Genomic DNA, 21,246 nt, shown 5'->3' with positions numbered 1-21,246 from the left:
CTTTATTAGGGCAACAAGAAAAGCAACTAAGACAACAGCTAAACAGGTAGGGACAGAGCTCAGCAGCTGGACAATCTTCAGCAGTGTCAGCAAGTAAATAAATATACTTTAGCATTGAAAACTACCCTTCACAAAAAGATTACTCTTAAACAATTCATTCTCCAACAACTATAAACTGCATAATATATTAATAATGTATTTCCACTAATAAAAATAACTAAATAGTTTTACAAATAAGCCAAGGAGAATGGAAAGATTAACAGGGAAAGAGACAAGAAAAACACCAAACAGACTGTCCATATAGCCAAGTAATAATAAATTTCCATTTAAAAGATAAAAACTATCAGAGGAAAATTCAATAAATTATTAAATTTTAAAGGGAAAAAGTAAATCCTTAAGAAACTAAAAATAAGGCTCGGTGGTGGTAGTGCACACCTTTAAACCCAGCAATAGGGAGGCAGAAGCAGGCAGATCCCTGTGAGTTCAAGGCCAGCTTGGTCTACAAGAGCTAGTTCCAGGACAGGCTCCAAAGCTACAGAGAAACACTGCCTTGAAAAACCAAAAAAGAAAGACAGAAGGAAAGAAAGAAAGACAGAAAGGAAGGAGGGAGGGAAGGAGGAAGGGAGGGAGGGAGGGAGGGAAAAACGAACCAATAGTTATAATCATTTCTGTAATTTTCTTCAAGACAAATGCAGGGAAGAAGAAAACCAAGAATGTGTTCCTTCTATTTTCATCAGGAGTGATGGTGCACCATTAGAAACAGGACGCTTACCCATTTCTAGCAGCCAGATGGAGGGGTGTACAGCCTGAAATATCTTGATAGTTAGGATTTGCTCCTTTCTTTAACAGAAGAACCAGGCATTCCACGGATCCACAGCTAAAATAATATTAAAAGACAGTTCAGATACATTCAACAAACAGCAGTTCTAGACAAAATTTAAAAACAAAATCAAACACATTTTTAAGGTCCCAATTCACTCATAACAAATATTATCCTCTACCTTCAAGATGTTACATTCTACTGTGAGTAAAAGTTCAAATAAAGAAAAACAAACCATTAGTTCTGAAAGAAACTATACAATAATGTTGACTTTCTGGGAGCTAGTTAATCATGAACAATTAGTTTCAAGGCTGCCACCTAAACCCTGAAAGGTCAGTCGGCACCAGGTCGTGGATAAAAACAATACTCCCATCCCGGTAAGAAGAATAAAACCACCTAGTCCACAGGCATCCACCACGCCCTTTTATCCCTTACAATGGTAAGGCAAAGGAAATGTTGGTGAATGCACTCTACACACATCTAGATAATCCCTATGCCTCACCTAAAATAAGTTATGATCACACAAACATGCGACATGAATTCCACATCACAGCTAACAATTTACAGAGAGAATACACAGCACGCCAAGAGCTAAAGAAGACAAAGCACCCTTGGCTGCCAGCTGCTGTTAGGACAGATTCACGGCTAACATCCCTCTCTAGACCAGAGTTAGTGACAAATATCACAGGCTTACTTTGCTGCAATATGGAGCAAGCTTCTCTTCACACGTCCAAACGCATAATTGACATCAAATTTTGAATTTGACAGGAGTTCAGAAACGGACCTATATCCCCCAGAAATGATAAAAAGAGGAGCTGATATGTAAATAATAAAAAAACATATTAAAACGAGTTAAGAGCTCTTTGCCAACAGTTGTTAATTCCAACAGTTCTCTAGGCGCAGAATGAGAATTAACACGACAAATGAAAGCCTGAGAGCACCAACCAAAAACAGCTGCACACTTACCTGTGCTGATCAGCCATAACCATTGGCATTAATGTGTAAACAGCAGTTTCATTATCTGAGTAAAAAAAATAAACAGAAAAAGAATTAAAGCTATCTCCTACTTTTGCAACAAATGACACAAATGATTACAGTTTTCCCAGCTGCATGTAAACAGAAAAGGTCGGAGAAAGCAAGACCAGTGGAGAAGCAAAGCCACTACAGCTTTCATGCCACAGAATTCCCCTCTCTCTTGTGTCTGTGCCTTCCACACTGTCCAAGAAAAACTTAGCTTGCCCACAGTCTAAAGAGTAAACCAGATCTAGTATCTCCTGGAACCTGAGCAAGTGACATTGTATTTCCAATGAGTTTTTTTTTTCAACATGTTTTACTGTAAGTAGGCATAGTCTGGGAAATCTTTAAGAAATTTAGGACATTTTAGCGCTCCAATTTTAAATGCTAGGGTATTAAGAGATATATATGTGCTAAAAATAATTTTTAAATGTTAAATGTATGTCAGATATGGTGTCTCTACCCATCATCACAGCACACAGAGAGCTCCAGGCCAGCCTGGGCTACAGAGTGAAGCCTTTTCTCTCAAAAAAAAAAAAAAAAAAAAAAGCCAAAAGAGGGGGAAAGAAGATTTGAAGAGACAGGAGTAGGGAGGCAGAAGAACAAATGAGGGATGACAATAAAAGGAGGAATGCTGGGAAAGACTCGCTTAAGCAGGAGAAAGGGCAGGAAGATGGGGGATAGGGGAGAGGAGGAGAGCCAACCAAAACCAAATACGTGTAAAAATGAAAAGAACTAAGGTAAAACCCAAACAAAGTGGAAAGGCGGCTCAGGGTTAAAGAACAGTGGCAGCTCTGGAAAAAAGCAGAGTTCAGATCCTGGAACCCACACCAGACAGCTCACAGCTACCTCTAATTAGCTCCAAGTGATCTGGCCTCTGCTTCTGTCCCTCAAGACCACTCAAACACACTTATGCACACAATCACACACTGACACAGATGCACAAAAATAAACAAAATCTTTACTCAGGAAGAAACCTTAAATATATACTTATTGAAGCTGAGCAGTGGTGGCACATACCCTTAATCCCAGCACTTGGGAGGCGGAGGCTGGCGGAGCCGTCAGTTCGAGGTTTATAGAGGGAGTTACAGGACAACCAGGGCTACACAGAGAAACACTGTCTCAAAAAAAAAAAAAAAAATTTTTTTTTTCAAAAAGAGTGTGTGTGTATATATACATGTCTGTGTGGGTGTGCTTATTGCTTTATATACTTAAGACATTCATATCTTTATAGACAAAAATGGGACCCAAAATTAAAAATCAGCATCTACAGGGCAGGGAAGATGGCTCAGTAGGCAAAAGCAGCCCCAACACCCACATAAAATAAAAGTGTGCCTGGAACCCTCAGCACTGTCAAACATACAGAGTTGCTGGGGCTTGCTGTCCAGTCTTGTCTCCACATCCAATGGGAGGCTCTATCTCACAGAAATAAGGTGGAACACAAGAGGAAGGCAGCCACTATCCTCCTCTGGACTCTGTGAACATGTCATACACGTATATACATACACCACACACACAGTCAGTTTCTGACATGCTATACTACATTTATCTTATTTTTCAGTTAGTGTTTTGAGCTTATTTTTATACATTACTAATGGTATCATATTAGAGATTTTACTTAGTCTTTAAAATACTGAGGCTTATACCAAAGTATCTTCCAAAATTACAATGGAAAGAGAATAAATTTATAATAACCCAGCAACTACCACTTTAATGGATTGGTAACATGAGGTATCATTAGAAATAACTGCTATGATCCAGAGGAGGGCATATTCCCCAAAATGGGCAACCTCAATCTGATCCCAAGAAGACATCTAACAAATGCAAGTGCTGCCACAAATGCATGACCAGTCCTCCTTAAAACTATGAAAAGAAGCCATAAAGAATGACCGAGCTGGGGAAGACTAAAGAATCCAAATAAATGTGGTGCAGTATCCTGGAGTACATGCTAAATCAGAGAACAATGGAGGGCAAGCTAACATTCTAGGGTAGAGTTCATACTAGTATTAGGAAAATAGTAATTTCTTAGATTTGACAACTTACTATAGTAGCCCAAGATGTTGATAGAAAAACTGGATTTTCTGTAAGCCTAATACAGCCAAAAATGATTTTTGTTTATGATACATTTTTTTCTTATTGTGATTAAAAATAAACACTCAACATTAGTCATTTTCAAGCATGGTTGTAACCACAGATTTTAAACTTTTTCTAGAAGTTTCTAGAGACATTAAGTCTTTTTGTCTGTTGAGACAGGGTTTCTCTACATAGCCCTGCCTGTCCTGCAACTCTCTATGTACAGCAGGCTAGCCCAAAACTCACAGAGATCCGTCAGCCTCTGCCTCCCAAGTGCTGGGACAAAAGGAATGCACAACAGCACCCACCCTGAGACACTGGATCTTGAGAGATGAACCAAACATGATGTGCTATGAATACTAGCTTCAACAAACCAACTTGAGCTGAGTGATGGCGGTGGTAGACTGCTTATACAGCGCGAGAAAGACCCTGTGAGCACTAGCACATATCCGTGAAAGACAGAAAGAATGAGCATGCACGGGCTATCTGAGAACAATTAAAAATAATAGAAAGACTGCTTAACTCTATTGATGCTAATAACAGCATTTTGACTGCATTTTAAAATTATGCATTTAGAAATATAGGACTGAATCATATATAGGGAATATAGAAATATACTACTATTCCATTATTTTACTATTTGTGAGTGTATACATGAAAACTAATTATTCATCAACATTCACAAGTTCAATATGCAGATATAATTCTCCCACTGTAAAAATAATACTTTAATAGCAAAAACATATTCTGTCTTTGGGGGGTATGGGTGAGACTGGGTCCCAACAGACTGGCCTTGAACTCTATATAGCCACAGGTGGCCTCCCGCCTCCACCAAAGGCAGCACTTTGAACCCCACATACAGGAGACCTTTTTTATCATGCTGTCTTATAAAGCAGACATTACAATCCCTGTTTACCCCTAAAATCCAGCCATGCAATGTTGGCATTAAATGACTAATTCCAGAGCCCCAAAAGTACGTATTCTATAAGAGTCAGTGTTCTGGCTACACAACACCCAGAAGGTCTACAATACAATTCCATTCTTAATATGTGCACTATATTCGAGTTATTTTATTCATTTCTTTAAAATGTAGATTGAGTCTCAGTCAACTAGTCTCACTAATTTCCTGCCAATTGTCATCAGAAGCTGAAAATAAGTCTCCACTGACATCATGGCATTCTTTCTACAGTATACAGTCTGTGCTTCTAAACCACAACAATTCCAATCAAGTAACTTCGTGACAGTCAGAAACAGGCAATACCTGGATTTGTAAATCTCAATGTTTTAATCATGAAAATACAAGCCTGGCATGGTGGCACATACCTGTAATCTCAGCATTTGGGAGGCTGAGTCAAGAGGATTGCCTTGAGTTTGAAGCTGACCTTTGAGTACCAGGCTGGTCAAGGCTTACACACTGACTCTATCTCAAGAAAACAAAATAAAACACACAACTTAAGTGCATCAAAAGGTTTGCATTAATGATATTCATAAATTTTTATTTATATTAAAATTTAGGTGCCGATCTTATATCTTAAGTCATATCCAACCTTAAAAAGATATAGATCATAGCCAGGCGTGATAGCTCACTCATTTAATCCCATTCAGCACTGAGGAGGCAGAAGCAGGTAGATCTCTGTTGAGTTTAATATAAATAAAATCTTAATATAATTAATGCAAACCTTCCAATGCTCACTAATAAGCTGAGGACTGAGATCCTTTCACAGCTCTTGCTTTGGTCAGAAGTCACAACGGGACTTCATTTGAGTGCTCCAGCAATGATCATAAAAAGAAAAGCAGTGTCGTTTTAAAGCTAGCAGTTCTCCTGACCATGGTTCAAATATATAGCTAAAATGCATTCAAAGTCTATCCTAGTGAACAAACTACCTTCACTGTAAAGCTGTGTAATCTAGTGCTCTCCACACAGAGCGCAATATACCCGAGCCTTCCAAAGTTCACTGTGCAGCCACATTGTTGACATAATTCTTTGCCTTCCTTCTTTTCCCCTCACAAAACTTTGTTAGTCCTGCATGGGATGACAACAATGTGCTCTCCATCACTTAGTAGTAATGTCAGGTACCTCTCAGTATCCAAGTCAGTAAATCAAGTTTCTATTTATTAGTGCTGTTCAACAAAGTTAATTTTAGGGTGAAAGCTGGTGAGAAAAAATCCGACTTTTACAACTTGTTCTAATTATAATTAGACACTTATGGACTGCTAAATTCTAACGTGAAAATAATCTGATTATTTCTTAAATTAAAAAAGATCTTAGCGCTTCTGTTCAGCTTTTTATTATCTGTGTTTGTGTGTATGTGTGTGCACATACATGTGTGTTCCAAAGCACACCACTGATTCATCTCACCCATCCCTGATTGGCCTTAAAACGCAACCACAATTTGTATATTTAGAATGCCCTGGGTCCACAGAAATCAGGGCTCACAGGGGCTCACAGAGACTGAGGCCACAAATGTGGACCCTGTATATACCTTAGTATTGTACAGCTTGGTGCTCTTGTGGGACTCCCAGCAGTGCGAGTGAGGCTGTCTCTGACTCTTCTCCTGCTACTGGGTCGCCCACCTTTAATGTTAGGGTTTGTGCAGTCTTACTGTATCTCATTAGGTCATGTTCAGTGGATAGCCCTGGGAGGCCTGCTTTTTTTTGTTGTTGTTGTTGTTTTGTTTTGTTTTTTGAAGGGAAACAGATGAAAAAAAATCTGGGAGGGGAGGTGGGAGAAGGTCTGAGAAGAATGGAGGGAGGTAAAACTACAGTCACGATGTAATGTATGAGACAAGAGTAAAAGTTATTTTTAAAAAATAACAGCCACAAATAATATAAAATATCTTGGGTTAATGCTAACCAAGCAAATGAAAGATCTGCATGATAAAAGCTTCAAGGCTTTGAAGAAAGAAATTGCAGAAGATATAAGAATACGGAAAGACCTCCCATGCTCATGGATCACTAGGACTAACAGCAAAATGGCCATCCTACCAAAAGCAATCTACAGATTCAACGCGATTCCCATCAAAATTCCAACACAGTTCTTTATAAATTAAGAAAGAACAATACTCAACTTCATATGGAAAAACAAAAAATCAAGGATAGCTAAAACAATCCTGTACAATAAAAGAACTCTGGAGGTATCACCGTCCCTGAGTTCAAGCTGTACTACAGTGCTATAGTAATAAAAACTGCATAACATTGGCATAAAAAGACTGGTTGGTCAATGGAATCAAATCGAAGACACAGACATAAGTCCACATACCTATGGACACCTGATTCTTGACAAAGAAACCAGAAGTAAAATATGGGAAAAAATAAAGCATCTTCAACAAATGGTGCTGATCTAACTGGATGTCAGCATGCAGAAGAGCATAAATATATCCATTAACTATCATCCTACATAAATATATCCATTAACTATCATCCTACATAAATATATCCATTAACTATCATCCTACATAAATATATCCATTAACTATCATCCTACATAAATATATCCATTAACTACCATCCTACATAAATATATCCTACATAAATATATCCATTAACTATCATCCTACATAAATATATCCATTAACTATCATCCTATATAAATATATCCTACATAAATATATCCATTAACTATCATCCTACATAAAACTCAAGTTCACATGGATAGAAGACCTCAACATAAATCCAGATACACTAAAACTGATAGAAGAGAAAGTGGGGAATAGCCTTGAACTCATTGGCACAGGAGACAACTTCCTAGACAGAATACCAATAGCACAGGCACTCAGATCAACAATCAATAAACTGAACTTCATGAAAATGAAAGTTCTGTAAGGCAAAGGATACCATCAACAGAACAAAACAGCAGTCTACAGAATGGAAAAAGATTTTCACCAACCCCACATCTAACGGAAGGCTAATATCCGAAATATATAAAGCACTCAAGAAACTAAACATCAAAAAAAAAAAAAACTTTAAAATGGCATACAGATCGAAACAGAGAATTCTCAACAGAGGAATCTCAAATGGCAGAGGAGCGTTTGAAGAAATGTTCAACATCCTTAGTCATCACAGAAATGCAAATCAAAACAATTCTGAGACTCCACCTGTCAGAATGGCTAAAATCAAAAACACAAGTGACAGTTCATGCTTGGGAGGATGTGGAGCAAGAAGAACACTCCTCCATTGCTCATGGGAGTGCAAACTTGTACAACCACTTTGAAAATGAGTATGTGGTTTCTCAGAAAATTGGGAATCGATCTACCTCAAGAGCCAGCTATACCACTCCTGGGCATGTACCCAAAGGATGCTCAAGAATACTTGCTCTACGCTCATAGCAGCTTTATTCATAATAACCAGAAGCTTCAAACAACCCAAATGTACCTCAACTGAACAATGTGGCACATTTACACAATGGAGTATTACTCAGCTGCTAGTAACAATGGCACCATGAAATCTGCCGGTGAATGGATGGAACAGGGAAAAATTATTCTGGACGAGGTAACCCAGACCCAGAAGGACAAACATGGCATATACACACTTGTAAATGGATATTAGCTGTAAAGTAAAGAACAATCATGCTACAATCCACAGACCCATGGAGGGTACAAGGAGGACACATGGATCTCCCTGGGAAAGGGAGACAGAAGAGATATTGGAGGTGGAGGGGGTTTGGGAGGGGAACAAGAACATGAGGGATCAGGCAGAGAGGGAACAGAGGGAGCGAGTACTAGGAGAGACAACTGGAATTGGTGGGGCATATCGGGGACAAGCTAGAAACCTAGAGTAATGGAAACTACAGGAATTTTTGAAGGTAACCGCTGCTAATGAAGGATATCCTAGCAATGAGAGACATGAAGCCTGAACTGGCCATCTCCTGTGACCAGGCAAGACTACCAGCGGAGGGATTCGGACACCCACCCAGCCACAGAACCTTCAACCTACAATTTATCTTGCCTACAAGTTGTGCTGGGGTAAAGGTGATGCAGAAATTATGGGCGTGGCCAACCAATAACTGGTCCAGCTGGAGACCCACGCCACAAGAGGGAACCCATGCTTGTCACTGCCAGAAGGGCCAGGTCCCAGAGGCTGGATGACCCAGAGACCTAGGATAGAACCAATAATACTAGAGGGAAAAAAAGTCAATGTAATGATGCCTAATGATATTCTCCTATACTCATACACTGGTGCCTCGCCCACTTATCATAAAAGGTTTTATCAAGCAACTGATGGAATCAGGTGCAGAGACCCACAGCCAAACATTAGGCAAAACTCAGGGAAAGGAGGAGGAAGTATTCTAGGGGCCAGAAGGGTAAAGGACATCAAAAGAAAACCCACAGACTCAATTAACCTGGGAACATAGGGGTTCACAGAGACTGAGCCAACAACCAGGGAGCCTGTATGGGACTGACCTAGGCCCTCTACGTATATGTTCAGTTGTGTAGCTTGTTCATCTTGTGGGACCCTAACAGTGGGAACAGGTGCTGTCTCTGGGACCCTTTTCCTCATACTGGATTGCCCAGGCCAGCCTTAATAGGAGGGGAGGTGCCTAGTCGTACTCAAACTTAATATGCCATGTTTGGTTGATATCCATGGGAGGCCTGCCCTTTCCTGAATAGAAATCTAGGAGGAGTGGATGGGAAGTGGGATTGTGGGGAGAGACTAGTTGGGATGCAACTACTGCAGTTGGGATGTAAATAATAATAATTGTTATTATAAATATTTTCTCAATTAAAAAAGTAGAATGCCCTAGATATGATCTACCTGAAGGGCCAAACTAAGAATTCAAAGACTCGTTCAAGACTGAAAGACAAATATAAAGGAACAAAGTGAACAATTTCATTGTCATCAAACAAAGATTTGTAATCAAAGAGAAGATGTAAGCAATAGGCCATTCTTACAACAAGGGGAAACACTTTATTTTTAATTGTGATATTCAAGTTTCCAAGCACTCAGACTCCTGACTAGAAGTTCTCAAAGAATAGGTTAAGAAATGGATAATTAAAGTCTTTAAAATGTTGATTATATATTAAGTCCTGCTCATCTTCTGGAATAAACGCTATGGAAGCAGAAGACTAAGTCTTAAATACAAAGCTGCTCCTCATATAATCAGCAAAAAAAATGCAAGTTTTATTTCATGCATCTACCAAATTCTTCCAAATTCAATAAACATATTTATGGGCACACATCTGTGACGTTTTCTAAATGCAAAACAAAATACTGTATGCAATATGTAAAGAAAAAGCTAACATTATTTACTACTGAGAGTGGAATGGCAGATTTTTCTTTATTTTTGTTATCAAACTTTTCTACAATGAAAATATAAAATGAATGAAATTTATACCCTGGCAATGCTGAAGCATGCATGGGCAGCCCGTATATGACGGTTATGTTGAACTTGTCCATATTGGGTTTCATGGTCTAAGTTGATGAGGACAAGGACGACTGATCAGGTCTCTTCCTCAAGAGGGCACCAGATCTAATTACAGAAGGTTGTGAGCCACCACGCAGGTGCTGGGAATAGAACTCAGGACCTTTGGAAGAGCAGGCAGTGCTCTTAATGGCTGAGCCATCTCTCCAGCTCCAATGAAAATATACTGACTTTTAAAACCAGAAAATATTATCAGAGCCTTCTGTACCATATTTACGCAAAATACTGGATGCAAGTTAGCGATACAAATAGCAATGTCAATAAACAGCACACACAAGCCTTCTTTAGCTGTCACCAACAGGATGACATCAGAAAATAAGGGAAGATAACTCTCAGTGAAAAGATTCACAGGTGGACGTAGAAGAAAAAGTGGAAGCTGAAGTTTACTTCCTAAAATTAGGACTAGTCTAAATCAATGCTTCATTCGAGCAAAGTAACAAATACAAAATTACTTTTGAGAAAGGGCTGCCAGGAACTTTATCTACTCAGAATCACAAAGAATAAAACTTTTCAAGAAAATTATCCTCAAATACGCCAACTCCACATTTCTTTCACTCTCCATAGCTAAGTGAAACAAAGTTTTAGGGGAAATGGAATAAAACAAACTAAGCAGGGAACGGTAGGCGAATGCCTGGAATTCCCAATACTTGGAAAGGCTGAGGCAGCAGGCTCCCAAGTTTGCAGTCAGCCTGGGCTACGAACATCTCCCACTACCCCTAAAACAGTCTGACTTCATAAGGCAGAAAAGAAAATAAAATTCCCCCACGCCTCCACCCAACCCCAACTCTTTTATTGGGAGTTTTCCAAAGCTAAAGTCCGGAACAGATCTTTTATTCCTCTGTGTGAATTCACCCCAGTTCTCACCCAGCCCACTCAACACGTACGTCTCCATGACTAAAAGATGAAGGCAGGGGTGTCTACCGAAGGAATGCCTACTACACCAACAGTGCTTCGGAAATACCTGACAGCCTTTGTCTATTGCCAAAACAAGAGCGACGCCCCGTATTTAAAAAAAAAAAAATTACTAGCCAGCCTATCTCATCTGCAGCTTAAGAAAACGCGGGCGCGTCCCCAGCCGCGCCCGCCGCAGGCGCGCCACCGCACCCCTTCCCGGCGCGGGTGGAGTAGGACCCAACTCCAGCGAGACGCCGCGCCCCGCCCACGCTGCCGCGCGCCCGCGGTCGCCCACCGCTGCCCGCCCCGCAAAGTGCAGAGCGCGTCCTCGGGGCGCCTCACCCTCCGGCAGCTCCACGGTGCGCGCGCGCCGCAGCGAGCGCGTCAGTCGGTTGAGCTGCTCCATCGCTCTCTCCATCCTCGGCGCGGCCTCCGCGAAGCCCCCGCCGCGCTCGCGGCCTCCGCGCCCCGCGCCCTACATCCCGACCCTGGCCGGGCCCGTGGGCGAAGGCGCGAGCTCGCGGCGGCCGGCGCTCGGGAACGCTAGGGTGCTACGCCGAGTCAGTCCGCCGCACCGACGGCAGCCAGCCAGACCGCGTCGGGGGTGGGCAGCGGCCGCCGCCTCCGCTCGCTCGCGGCTTTCCTTCCGCGGCCCCGCTTCCCTCCTGGGCTCGCGAGGCCTTCTGGGAACTGTAGTTCCGGGCTGGCTCGCCACACACCCCGGTGGAGCCCCGCCTCTAAGGTCGCTGACCTGCGATCTGGAAGATACAGGCAACTGCAGAACATAGAAAGACTTTCTGGGCTTTCTCAAGCCGCTGTCGTTCTTCCCTGCAAAGTTGTACAAGAGCTTTCTCCCTCAGTTCTAACACACCCCAATAAAGCAGATTAGAGAAGTACCTTATTTGTTTCGCTTGCTGAGTACATTTCTAAGAACAGAGACATGGCGCTATCCTATGCCTTGTTCTTAGCACAGGACATGACGACAACTTCAAACTCTGCAGAAGATGTGAATGGCAAAAAGGAAAAAAAAATGTTTATTTGGTAAAATGCAGTCTCAGTTTCTATGACAGGTCCCAATGAGAACTACGAAGACTTTGACTTCATGAGTATACCAAGTCATAGAAATGTTCAAGCAGGGCATGGTAACACATACAGGCAATTCCAGCACTCGGGAAGCAGAAGCAGATGGATCGCAAGTGTGAGGTTAGCCTGAAATGGAGGCGGTATGTTTTTTTGAGCCCACCACACGTAACCCAGGTTAGCCTTGATCTTGAGATATAGCTGAAATGGCAACATTCCTGCCTCCACCTGCCAGGCGCTAGGATCCCAGGTGCTCAACGCCAGGCCTGGCAGACACAAAACTTCAATTAAAAAAAAAAAAAATTAAGATGGCTTTAAAATGGAAAGATGGCTCTGCAGTGAAAGGCAGAGGCTACTCTTCCAGAGAGTCAAATTTGCTTCCCATATGGCCCCACACAGTCATCCAGTATACCCAGTTCCAGGGGATCTGATGCTCTGTTCTGGCCTCCTCCTCAGACACTACATGCGAAAGGTGCAGAGACGTACACGCAGGCAAGGGCATTAAAAAAAAAGAGGCTGGGAGAGCAGAAAGACAGGTCAGTGGTTAATAGCACGTACTGCTCTTCCAAGGTATGGTTCCCAGCATCTACTCCTGGCACCTCAAAAACTCATTCTAATCCAGTACCAGGAAATGCCCACGCCCCCACACAGATTTCTTAATCAGAACGGGGCTAAAGAGATGGCTCAGCAATTAAGAGCAGGTTGCTTTTCCAGTGCCTACCGTGCTTAGTCTAGTTCCAGGGAATCACATGATCTCTTCTGGCCTCTGAAGGTGCTGCGTGCATATTGTCCACTTAGAAGCAGGCAGAGCACTCACACATACAATAAAATTAATAAACAAAAAAATTCAAAGTGGCAAAATTTTGAGCATCTGAAGCTTGAGTCAGCCCAGTCTGTGCAGAACATAAGAACGGCTAAAATGGCAGAAGACGGAAACTCGAGGGGGAAGCCTTTCTCCTCTCTGTTACTTGGGACTTGGGGGCTGAAGCAAGCGTGACACAATGGAACCGATTTGTCACCTTTCTCTCAAAGAGGCCAGCCGTCCCTGCAAAGAGCTCATCTGTGTAAGCGCAAATCTTGCCTGCCCACCTCATATAGAAAGAAAAATTACTTCTCTGACTTCTGCTGAGCTCAAATGTAGGATGTAAAGAGGAAGAAGGTGACTGGCTTGGGTGTCCCTTCCAAAGGCACTTCTAAATCAGTTTCAACCTACAACTAATGTCACTCATGTGTGCTGCGCGCTGGAGGCAAACCTTCACCATCTCCACTTAACATGTTGGTTCAGGTGAGAGAAAACCTGTCTGTCAAGAAGTTTGGAAAACCCAAAGTTTCAAAAGAAGGACAAAGACAATAGGCCAACCAGGGTGGTGCTCAAACTTTTGAGCCTCAGCCTAAGTGAAATGCTCTGGCTCTGTTTGTCCTTCTTACATCACCTAAAATATCAGCTTCCTGTGGTGGGGTGACAGACCTGTATGCAGTAGATCATTAGCCTAGCACGCTGGCCTCAGTCCTCCTCATCACACACACACACACACACACACACACACACACACACACACACCAGAAGGAAAGGAGAGAAGGCTCAATAGGTAAGAGCCCTTGCAGAAGACCGGGATTCAGTTCCCAGCATCCACATGGTGGCTCACAATCATCTATAATTCTAATTCCAGGAGACCCAGCACACCATGGGGACCAGACACACAGGCAGTGTACATACATGCATACATGCAAGATAAATACATAGCATAAAAGTGATTTATAAATGAACAGATAGATTGATAAAAGGAAAGCATTTTTTGGTTCCAGGTGTGAGAGCATGGCCCCCGTATGAACAAAGAGGCTCAGGCCAGTCTGGGCACCACAGTGAAAGCTGTCTCAAAGAAAAGGGGTAAGTGGAAAGGATTTCACTGTTACATGAAAGTTAGTCCCTCAGCAATTATCAACAACAAGCTAACAATAGTTCCCTGGGTTTCTCGTAGATCACTTCCAAAGTCCTCTGAGCATTAGGCCCAGACCTAGAGTGTGTGAGTAGGGATAGACCCAAGCCAAGTTCACTGTAAGCAGTGTGCTCCAAATTGGTCGCTGTTTATTATAGCACTGAGTCATACAGGAAGAATCTTACAGAATTGTAGATTGGTAGTTCTAAATTCTACAATATAGCACAGTCTCCCAAATAGCTCTGTTTGGAGCATATGAACAGTATTGCAATAGGCATGTCTTTATCCAGTTGAAATTCCAAAACTGATAGGAAGGCTCCATAATCTGCACAGTTCAAAGCAGTAAATACTGCCTAATGAAGTTATTACATACTACATACATGTGTCTGGCACACTGAATTTTAAATCCATAATTAAATAAGAAATTTAAGACAATGAAGAAAGAAATTAAAGAAGATATCATAAGATCAAAAGACCTCCCAAGCTCATGGTTCAGTAAGATCAATGTAGTGAAAATGGCCATCCAGCCAAAATCAATCTACCTAGTCAATATAATCCCCCTTCAAAATTCCAACAAAATCACATAGAAACTGAAAAAATAATATTTAACTTCACATATTAACACAAAAGCACAAGAGTCCTAAAGCAATCCTTAATCATAAAAGAACTGATAGCAGTATGACCAGCTCCCATTTCGAGTTGTATTGCAGAGCTATAGTAATAAAAACATCATGGTGTTGACACAAAAACAGAAGTATTGACCAATGGAGTCAAACTGAAGATCCAGACATAAGTCCACAGAGCAATGGACAACTGACTTTTGTATAAATGTAGTTATATTTTATTTGCATTTTAATACAAATATTAATGGTCTGAAGGTCAGAGACCAAAGTTAAGCCACTAGAGGCTGGGAAAGAGGCATACACCTTTACTCCCAAGACTCAGGAGACAAAAGCTGATAGATCGCTGTGTCAAGATTACCCTGGGCTACACAAGAACAATCCAGAAACAAATCCAGGTGGTGGTGGCCCACACCTTTAATCCAAGTGTTTGGGAGTCATACACCTTTAGTCCCAAGACTAGGGAGGTGGATACAGGAGCGATATGGCTGGGCAGAGAGAGGAATATATAAAGGGGAAGAGACAGGAACTCACTGGAGTGTGGAGTCTGAGGATTCATGGAGGCAGGATCTTGCTCTTTCGTTCTGAAGATTTGGTAGAGGTAAAAGATCTCTCTAGTGATTGGCTGCTTTGCTTTTTTGTTCTTCAGCATGAACCCCAATAAATATATCTGAGTTTTTATTATTTTGCTACATCTGGTGTTTAATGCTTGGGGTACAAATTAAGAAAAAAAAAGCCACTTGCTTGTGGCTTTACAATCACGGACATAGGCTGGAGTTACATGCAGCCAGAGTAACTTTACATTTGCCATTACTTTCTCATAACGCTAAGCCTGAAGACTTCCAGTTTAGTGATACAAACCTTTGGTTCTTCCTTTCCTCCACTATTCACTGCTGGACTCACCAGTGAATATGTGCTAGCTCCTCTGTATCTTGTGGATTGTAAGCATGTATTCTAAGAGCCTTGGTCTGGAGCCCAGGGAAACTATTCTATATTCAGGAGGTAAATGTGCTGTCATCTGAGTACTGTTTTTACACACTCATATTGGTGCAGGTTTACATTAAATCACTTAATCACTGTGGTGGTTTGAGTGAGAATTTCCCCCACAGACTTAGATCATTTGATACTTGGTCCTAGTTGGCAGCGCTGTCTGAGGACGCTTAGGAGGAAGTTTGGTGTGGTCTTGGAGGAAATAGGTGACCAAGCATGGGCTTTCAGGTTTCAAAGCCATATTCATTCTCAGTTTGTTCTTTCTGCTTCCCTGCTTTCAGTTCAAGATGCAAGCCTTTAGCTTCCCTTTCCCACCACCTTAGACTCTCTACCATCATGGACTTTGACCCTCTGGAACTGTAAGGCCAAATAAACTCTTCCAGACCAGATATGGGGGCTCATGCCTTTAATTTCAGTAGTCAGAAACAGAGACAGGTGGATCTCTGTGAGGACAAGATCAGCCTGGTCTACATAGCAAATTTCAGGACAGCCTAAGCTACATAGTGAGACCCTGTCTCAAAACAAGATAGATAGATAGATAGATAGATAGATAGACAGATAATTATTCCTTCTGTAAGATCCTTCTATAATTGCCTTAGTTGTGTTTTATTGCATAAATAGAAAACTAATTAATATAGTCACTATTTCAGAAAGACCCATTGTATAAAAACAAGCAACCAAAGGTAGACGATATCAAGAGATTAAAGATAGAAATGGACAAATTCAACATTGCATTAAATGTTGTTTATTCCCGGGCAGTGGTGGCACACACCTTTAACCCCAGCACTTGGGAGGCAAAGGCTGTTGAATCTCTGTGAGTTCGAGGCCAGCCTTGTGTACAGAGTGAGTTCCAGAACAGTAAGGACTGTTTCACAGAGAAACCCTATCTCAAAAGCAAACAAATGAACAAGCAAACAAACCCACTTTTTTGGGGGGGAGGGGACTATTGGTGTCAGAATACCTAGGGTGGTAACAACAGAGGAGAATCCCAGGACCATAAGATAAGATGGTTGAACTACTAAAACAGAAGTGGGCCAACCAGAATATACCCGAGCTTCCTAAAAACTATTAGCACATAAAGACATCAGTTAAGAAAGAGCTTGAGCGGGCTGGAGAGACTGTTCAGTGGTTAAGCAGCTAATGGTCTGCTTTTCCATAGGACCTGGGCTCAATTCTCAGCACCACATTGCAGCTCACAACTGTCTGTAACTCCAATCCAAGGAATCTGACTCTCTCTCACAGACATACATGTAGGCAAGACACCAATGTACATAGAATCAAAATATATATAAATTTTTAAAAATGATAAAAGCCTGAGAGAGTACAGAATGTTTGCAGAGGTGTGAAATCCCAGTACTTTGAAGCTCAGTCAGGATTAATCAAGAGTTCCAGGTCAACCTGGGATTAGAGAGAAGCTGTGTATAAAATGGGGGTGGGCATGGGGAACTAGAGGGGGAAAGAAGAGATGGAGAGGTTGGTGATGTGGCTCAGTGGCAGAGGACTTGCCAAGCAGGTACCAGGCCCTAAGTTCCATTTCCAGCACTGCCAAAAAAAGAAAATGAAAAAACCAGAGCAATTGTTTTTTAAAATGAAGAGAAAGGAAAGCAGTCTGTGTGAGTGGTCAGGACTAGTCACCAGCTGGCTTACCCATGTTGTTTATCCTGGGGGCTTTAAAAGAAGGCCAGGGTCACCTTGTAATCCAAACAACCATTAAAACAAAGATGACTACAGTTTATTCAAGCTGGATTCCTACAATCATTAATGAAAAAAATTTTTTTTCTCATTTTCTTCAAGATAAAGGTAGTAAGAAAAGTGAAGTTTTCAGGTCCCAGAGCAGAGGACCATAGGACTAGAGAGAGGCAGGATCATCCTACTGCTGAACTGGCAGAAGAACTGCAATCCTTGCAAATTTCCTGGCAAGCTTTACTGGCTTTTTAAGCAGTGTAATAATGCATTGATATAAAAAGTATAAAGGAAAAAATCTCCCAATGGAAGAGAAGAGGACAATCGTCACTTGTCAATGAGGAAGCAATAGTGGGACCTTGTCCTCAAAGGACACCTCACATGCAGATAATGTAACAAGGGGGAGGCAAAATTTATAAATACAGAAGCATATAGTTGGAAACGCAGGTATTTTCTTATTATTACTTTCATATACTAGCAAATAAGAGGCACAGTATGTGTCTATCTGTAACAGGTGGATATTGGAGTTAGTGGAAAAAGAAGAGCATAGGAATCTTTTATTTAATCAAGTAAATCTAGAGATCTGCTGAGATTATGTATAAGTTAGGTTAGGCCTTGCACTTAAAAATCAGTTTATGCTTATACTTGTCCTGTTATACAGGCAAAATCCACTTCTTGAGCATTGTCTCAGACCAAATAGATAGCTGTATTTAAGCATGCCAGATACAGATCTATAGATAGATAAGCAGACAAGATATTTACATGTATATGAATGAGCCTGGTGATTACCAGGTGATCAAGATGAAAGGGGCATTGGTGTGTGCAAGGGAGAAGCAGCAATAAAGAACAGAGAAACCAAAACCGGATAGGGAAGTGCCCATGTGGTTCCCACTGAACCAAGCTGCTCAAAAATTTTTTTCTTTGGAAAAAGTAACTGCTGGAAGGTAGGAAAAAGGATAAAGCAGGCAACTAACTGAGCTCGTTTCAGTGTTCCGAAGGGAGAACAAGTAAGGTCCTGTTCTTAAGGCTCTGAAGCAAATCCCCACTGGCATGAGCAGCTCTAAAGTTCAAGGGGGAAAGCCAGGCCTTAGCAGCTTGAAGAACCTTCTAGGGGTTCAAACACAGCCAAAAGAATGATGCATGGTGAACAATGCTTTGGAGAACTGTGAGAGAGACTTTAGGAGAAAAGGAAGGGGAATTTTGTTCCCTGGATTGTTCTTGGATGTGGCACTGTGCCTCCTATTTTAAACATTTACATTGAATTTATAAGACATGTTTATTTTTGTTGGATGTCAGAACATGACTATAAAACCCAATTCTGTCACTGTCACCTGAATCTGGATATGGCCCTTCTGCCTTTCTTCCATGCTTCCCCAAGTATAATCTATAGTTCATACCAGGCGATTGTGTTAGATTGATCTGCCTGAGAAAGTTCTGCAAAAGAACTGCTCTGTTAATGATGTGGTATTCCCCTCTATATGCTGTGAATATCATTGGTTAATAATAATAAAAAAAAACTGTTTTGAGCCTATAGTAGAGCAGGGCAGAACAGAGCTAGGCAGAGGGGAAAACTAAACTGAAAGCTGGGAGAAAGAAGGGTGGAGTCCGGGAGAAGCCATGTAGCCCCGCTGGAGACAGACGCCCAAACTTTACCTGGTAAGCCACAGCCTTGTGGTGATACATAGATTAATGAAGACAGGTTAAATTAAGATGTAAGAGTTAGCCAATAAGAAGCTAGAGCTAATAGGCTAAGCAGTGCTTTAAATAATATAGTTTCTGTGTGATTATTTTGGGTCTGAGTTGCTGGGCAGCTGGGAAACAAACAAGCGACCTCTTACAACATGCTAATATTTAGAATATGCTTGCTGACATTTGTTTACATGTTTTTCTGAACTCAAACAACCTTTCTTGGATCACTGTTTTCTTTGCTAGGTTTTTGTATAAAAGTACACTGAAACTGAAGTAATATTGTCCACAGCATTAGACTGTAGTCTTCCCCATTCATTCAGGTTCTTGGATCACAGGTCCAGCAGATAAGATCTGCACAGGTCAGCAAAAGCTAACACTAGGAAGTAAGGAAATTCTGGAAAGAATAAACTCAACCAGGAAAGCCCTAACATTTGTGTTGTTTATTTTGTTTTGGTTTTTGGAGACAAGGTCTTGCCATATAACCTTGGCTTGCCTGAAACTCTCTATGCAATGAAAATCTGCCCATATTTTTGGCTGGTCCACAATTTACATACATCGGTCAGATGCCAAATGAGACTTAGGCAAAAAAAAAAAAAAAAAGAAAAGAAAAGAAAGAAAGAAAGAGTGAACTAAACATGGTTGGTTGTTGTGTGCTTGGATTGTCTTCAATAAAGGAACACTGGGGAGAGAAAGAGGTCCTGGTGCAGTTTTCAGTAGCCTTAGCAACCTAATGAAATCACAAATTTCCTCTCTGCTCATCAACTTGGGTGTCCCTTCACTGACAACATTTTTTTGTGGATAGTATCAGCGTCTTTCTTAACCCCTGACTTTTATACATACGTCAATGTAAGCATTGAAACTCAGGGGCCACAAAAATAGCTGCTATGTCCTTAACATGGTTATCATTCCCAGTACAAAGAGACCAGGGGGTCTTGGGTAGGAAACAGAAGAATTGGGTCAAAGACACATTGACCTAAGTTCATCTAAGTGTCCCCTTAGAACTAAAGACTGCTTCCCCTGCCTGGCCCATATGCATGCTGGGAGGGGAAGAGTCCCATCAGCATCTGGCCAGGGCTTAGAGTAAAGATCCTAGCAACAGGCGCTCATTCTTCCCTCTTGTCTCCCGTTCTTTCCCATAGAAAGAGCCTGTCTCCAGTGTAGATGTTGGGTGGCAATGCTTTTGGAACTAAAAACACTCCCTGACACTACATTTGAACTGAGATATCTCAGAACTTTTAATCAAATGTTTGTTTTTTTCAGTTCCCAGGTCTTTGATTTGTGATTGACCTTGCTCTCATGGTGTCCAGGGCCATAGGTATCTTTGATTGTTACTCCCAGATTTGCATAATTTACTTATTTTTCTTTAGCCTTTGCCCAATTTCTCATAATTAGAAAAGACTTTGCTTTTTTTTAATTGTAGTAAAATTCACATAAACCATATTTTCCCCCTTAGCCATTTTCATCATGTAATATAACTGTGAAGAGCAGTAGGGTGAACTATAAGGTTATTGGCAATTAGGATGTCCACACATAATGTGCCTTTTGAATATGCTCAGTTTATTTACACAAAAAGTCCTTTCAATACCATGCTGTTATAATGATTGCAGTAATATTAAGCCAGGCCATGAAGGCACACGCCTTTAATCCCAGCACTCAGAAGACAGAGGTAGGCACATCTCTGAGTTCGAGGCCAGCCTACTCTATAGAGTGAGTTCCAGGACAGCCAGGGCAACAATGTAAGACCCTATCTAGAAAAACAAAAGACAGAACAAAACAAAACAATTTTATAGTTAAAAGACCCCCCCCCCAACACACATATACACGTGTGGAACAGTAGACGGGAAATGCTGCAGGCTTCCATTGGGGAATCCTCTCTCATGAAGGCGCTTCAAGAGTGAGCTCAACTCATGTCCCTCTGGAAGTGCTTCTGTGGCAGGTCAGGAGGACAACAGGAAGGATACCACTGTTGGAAGTTTCAGAAGGTTCTTGAGTGCTCCAGACACTTTATAGTGCTGACAGGCAGGCATG

At 41.4% G+C, this 21,246-nt stretch overlaps 1 protein-coding gene across 2 annotated transcripts in view; it reads right to left on the bottom strand.

Annotated features, from left to right (window-relative positions):
* The window catches only part of Hace1 (HECT domain and ankyrin repeat containing E3 ubiquitin protein ligase 1), a 96,074-nt gene extending 84,199 nt beyond the window's left edge, over positions 1-11,875 (bottom strand). For both annotated transcript variants that reach the window (XM_050123949.1, XM_050123950.1), the window contains exons 1-4: positions 11,562-11,875; positions 1,787-1,841; positions 1,515-1,604; positions 773-877 (exon numbers count right to left, since the gene is read on the bottom strand). In XM_050123949.1, the coding sequence (XP_049979906.1) occupies positions 773-877; positions 1,515-1,604; positions 1,787-1,841; positions 11,562-11,637 (326 nt within the window). In that variant the 5' untranslated portion in view covers positions 11,638-11,875. The remainder of the gene's footprint in view (positions 1-772; positions 878-1,514; positions 1,605-1,786; positions 1,842-11,561) is intronic.
* Between the last annotated feature and the right edge of the window lie 9,371 nt (positions 11,876-21,246).

This window comes from Alexandromys fortis, unplaced genomic scaffold (genome assembly GCF_014885135.2).
Source record: "Alexandromys fortis isolate MF-2015 unplaced genomic scaffold, M_Fortis_MF-2015_v1.1 scaffold_211, whole genome shotgun sequence".
Lineage (NCBI taxonomy): Eukaryota > Metazoa > Chordata > Mammalia > Rodentia > Cricetidae > Alexandromys > Alexandromys fortis.
The sequence above is the reverse complement of the archived record's forward strand: the minus strand, read 5'-3'. Positions and strand labels throughout refer to the sequence as shown.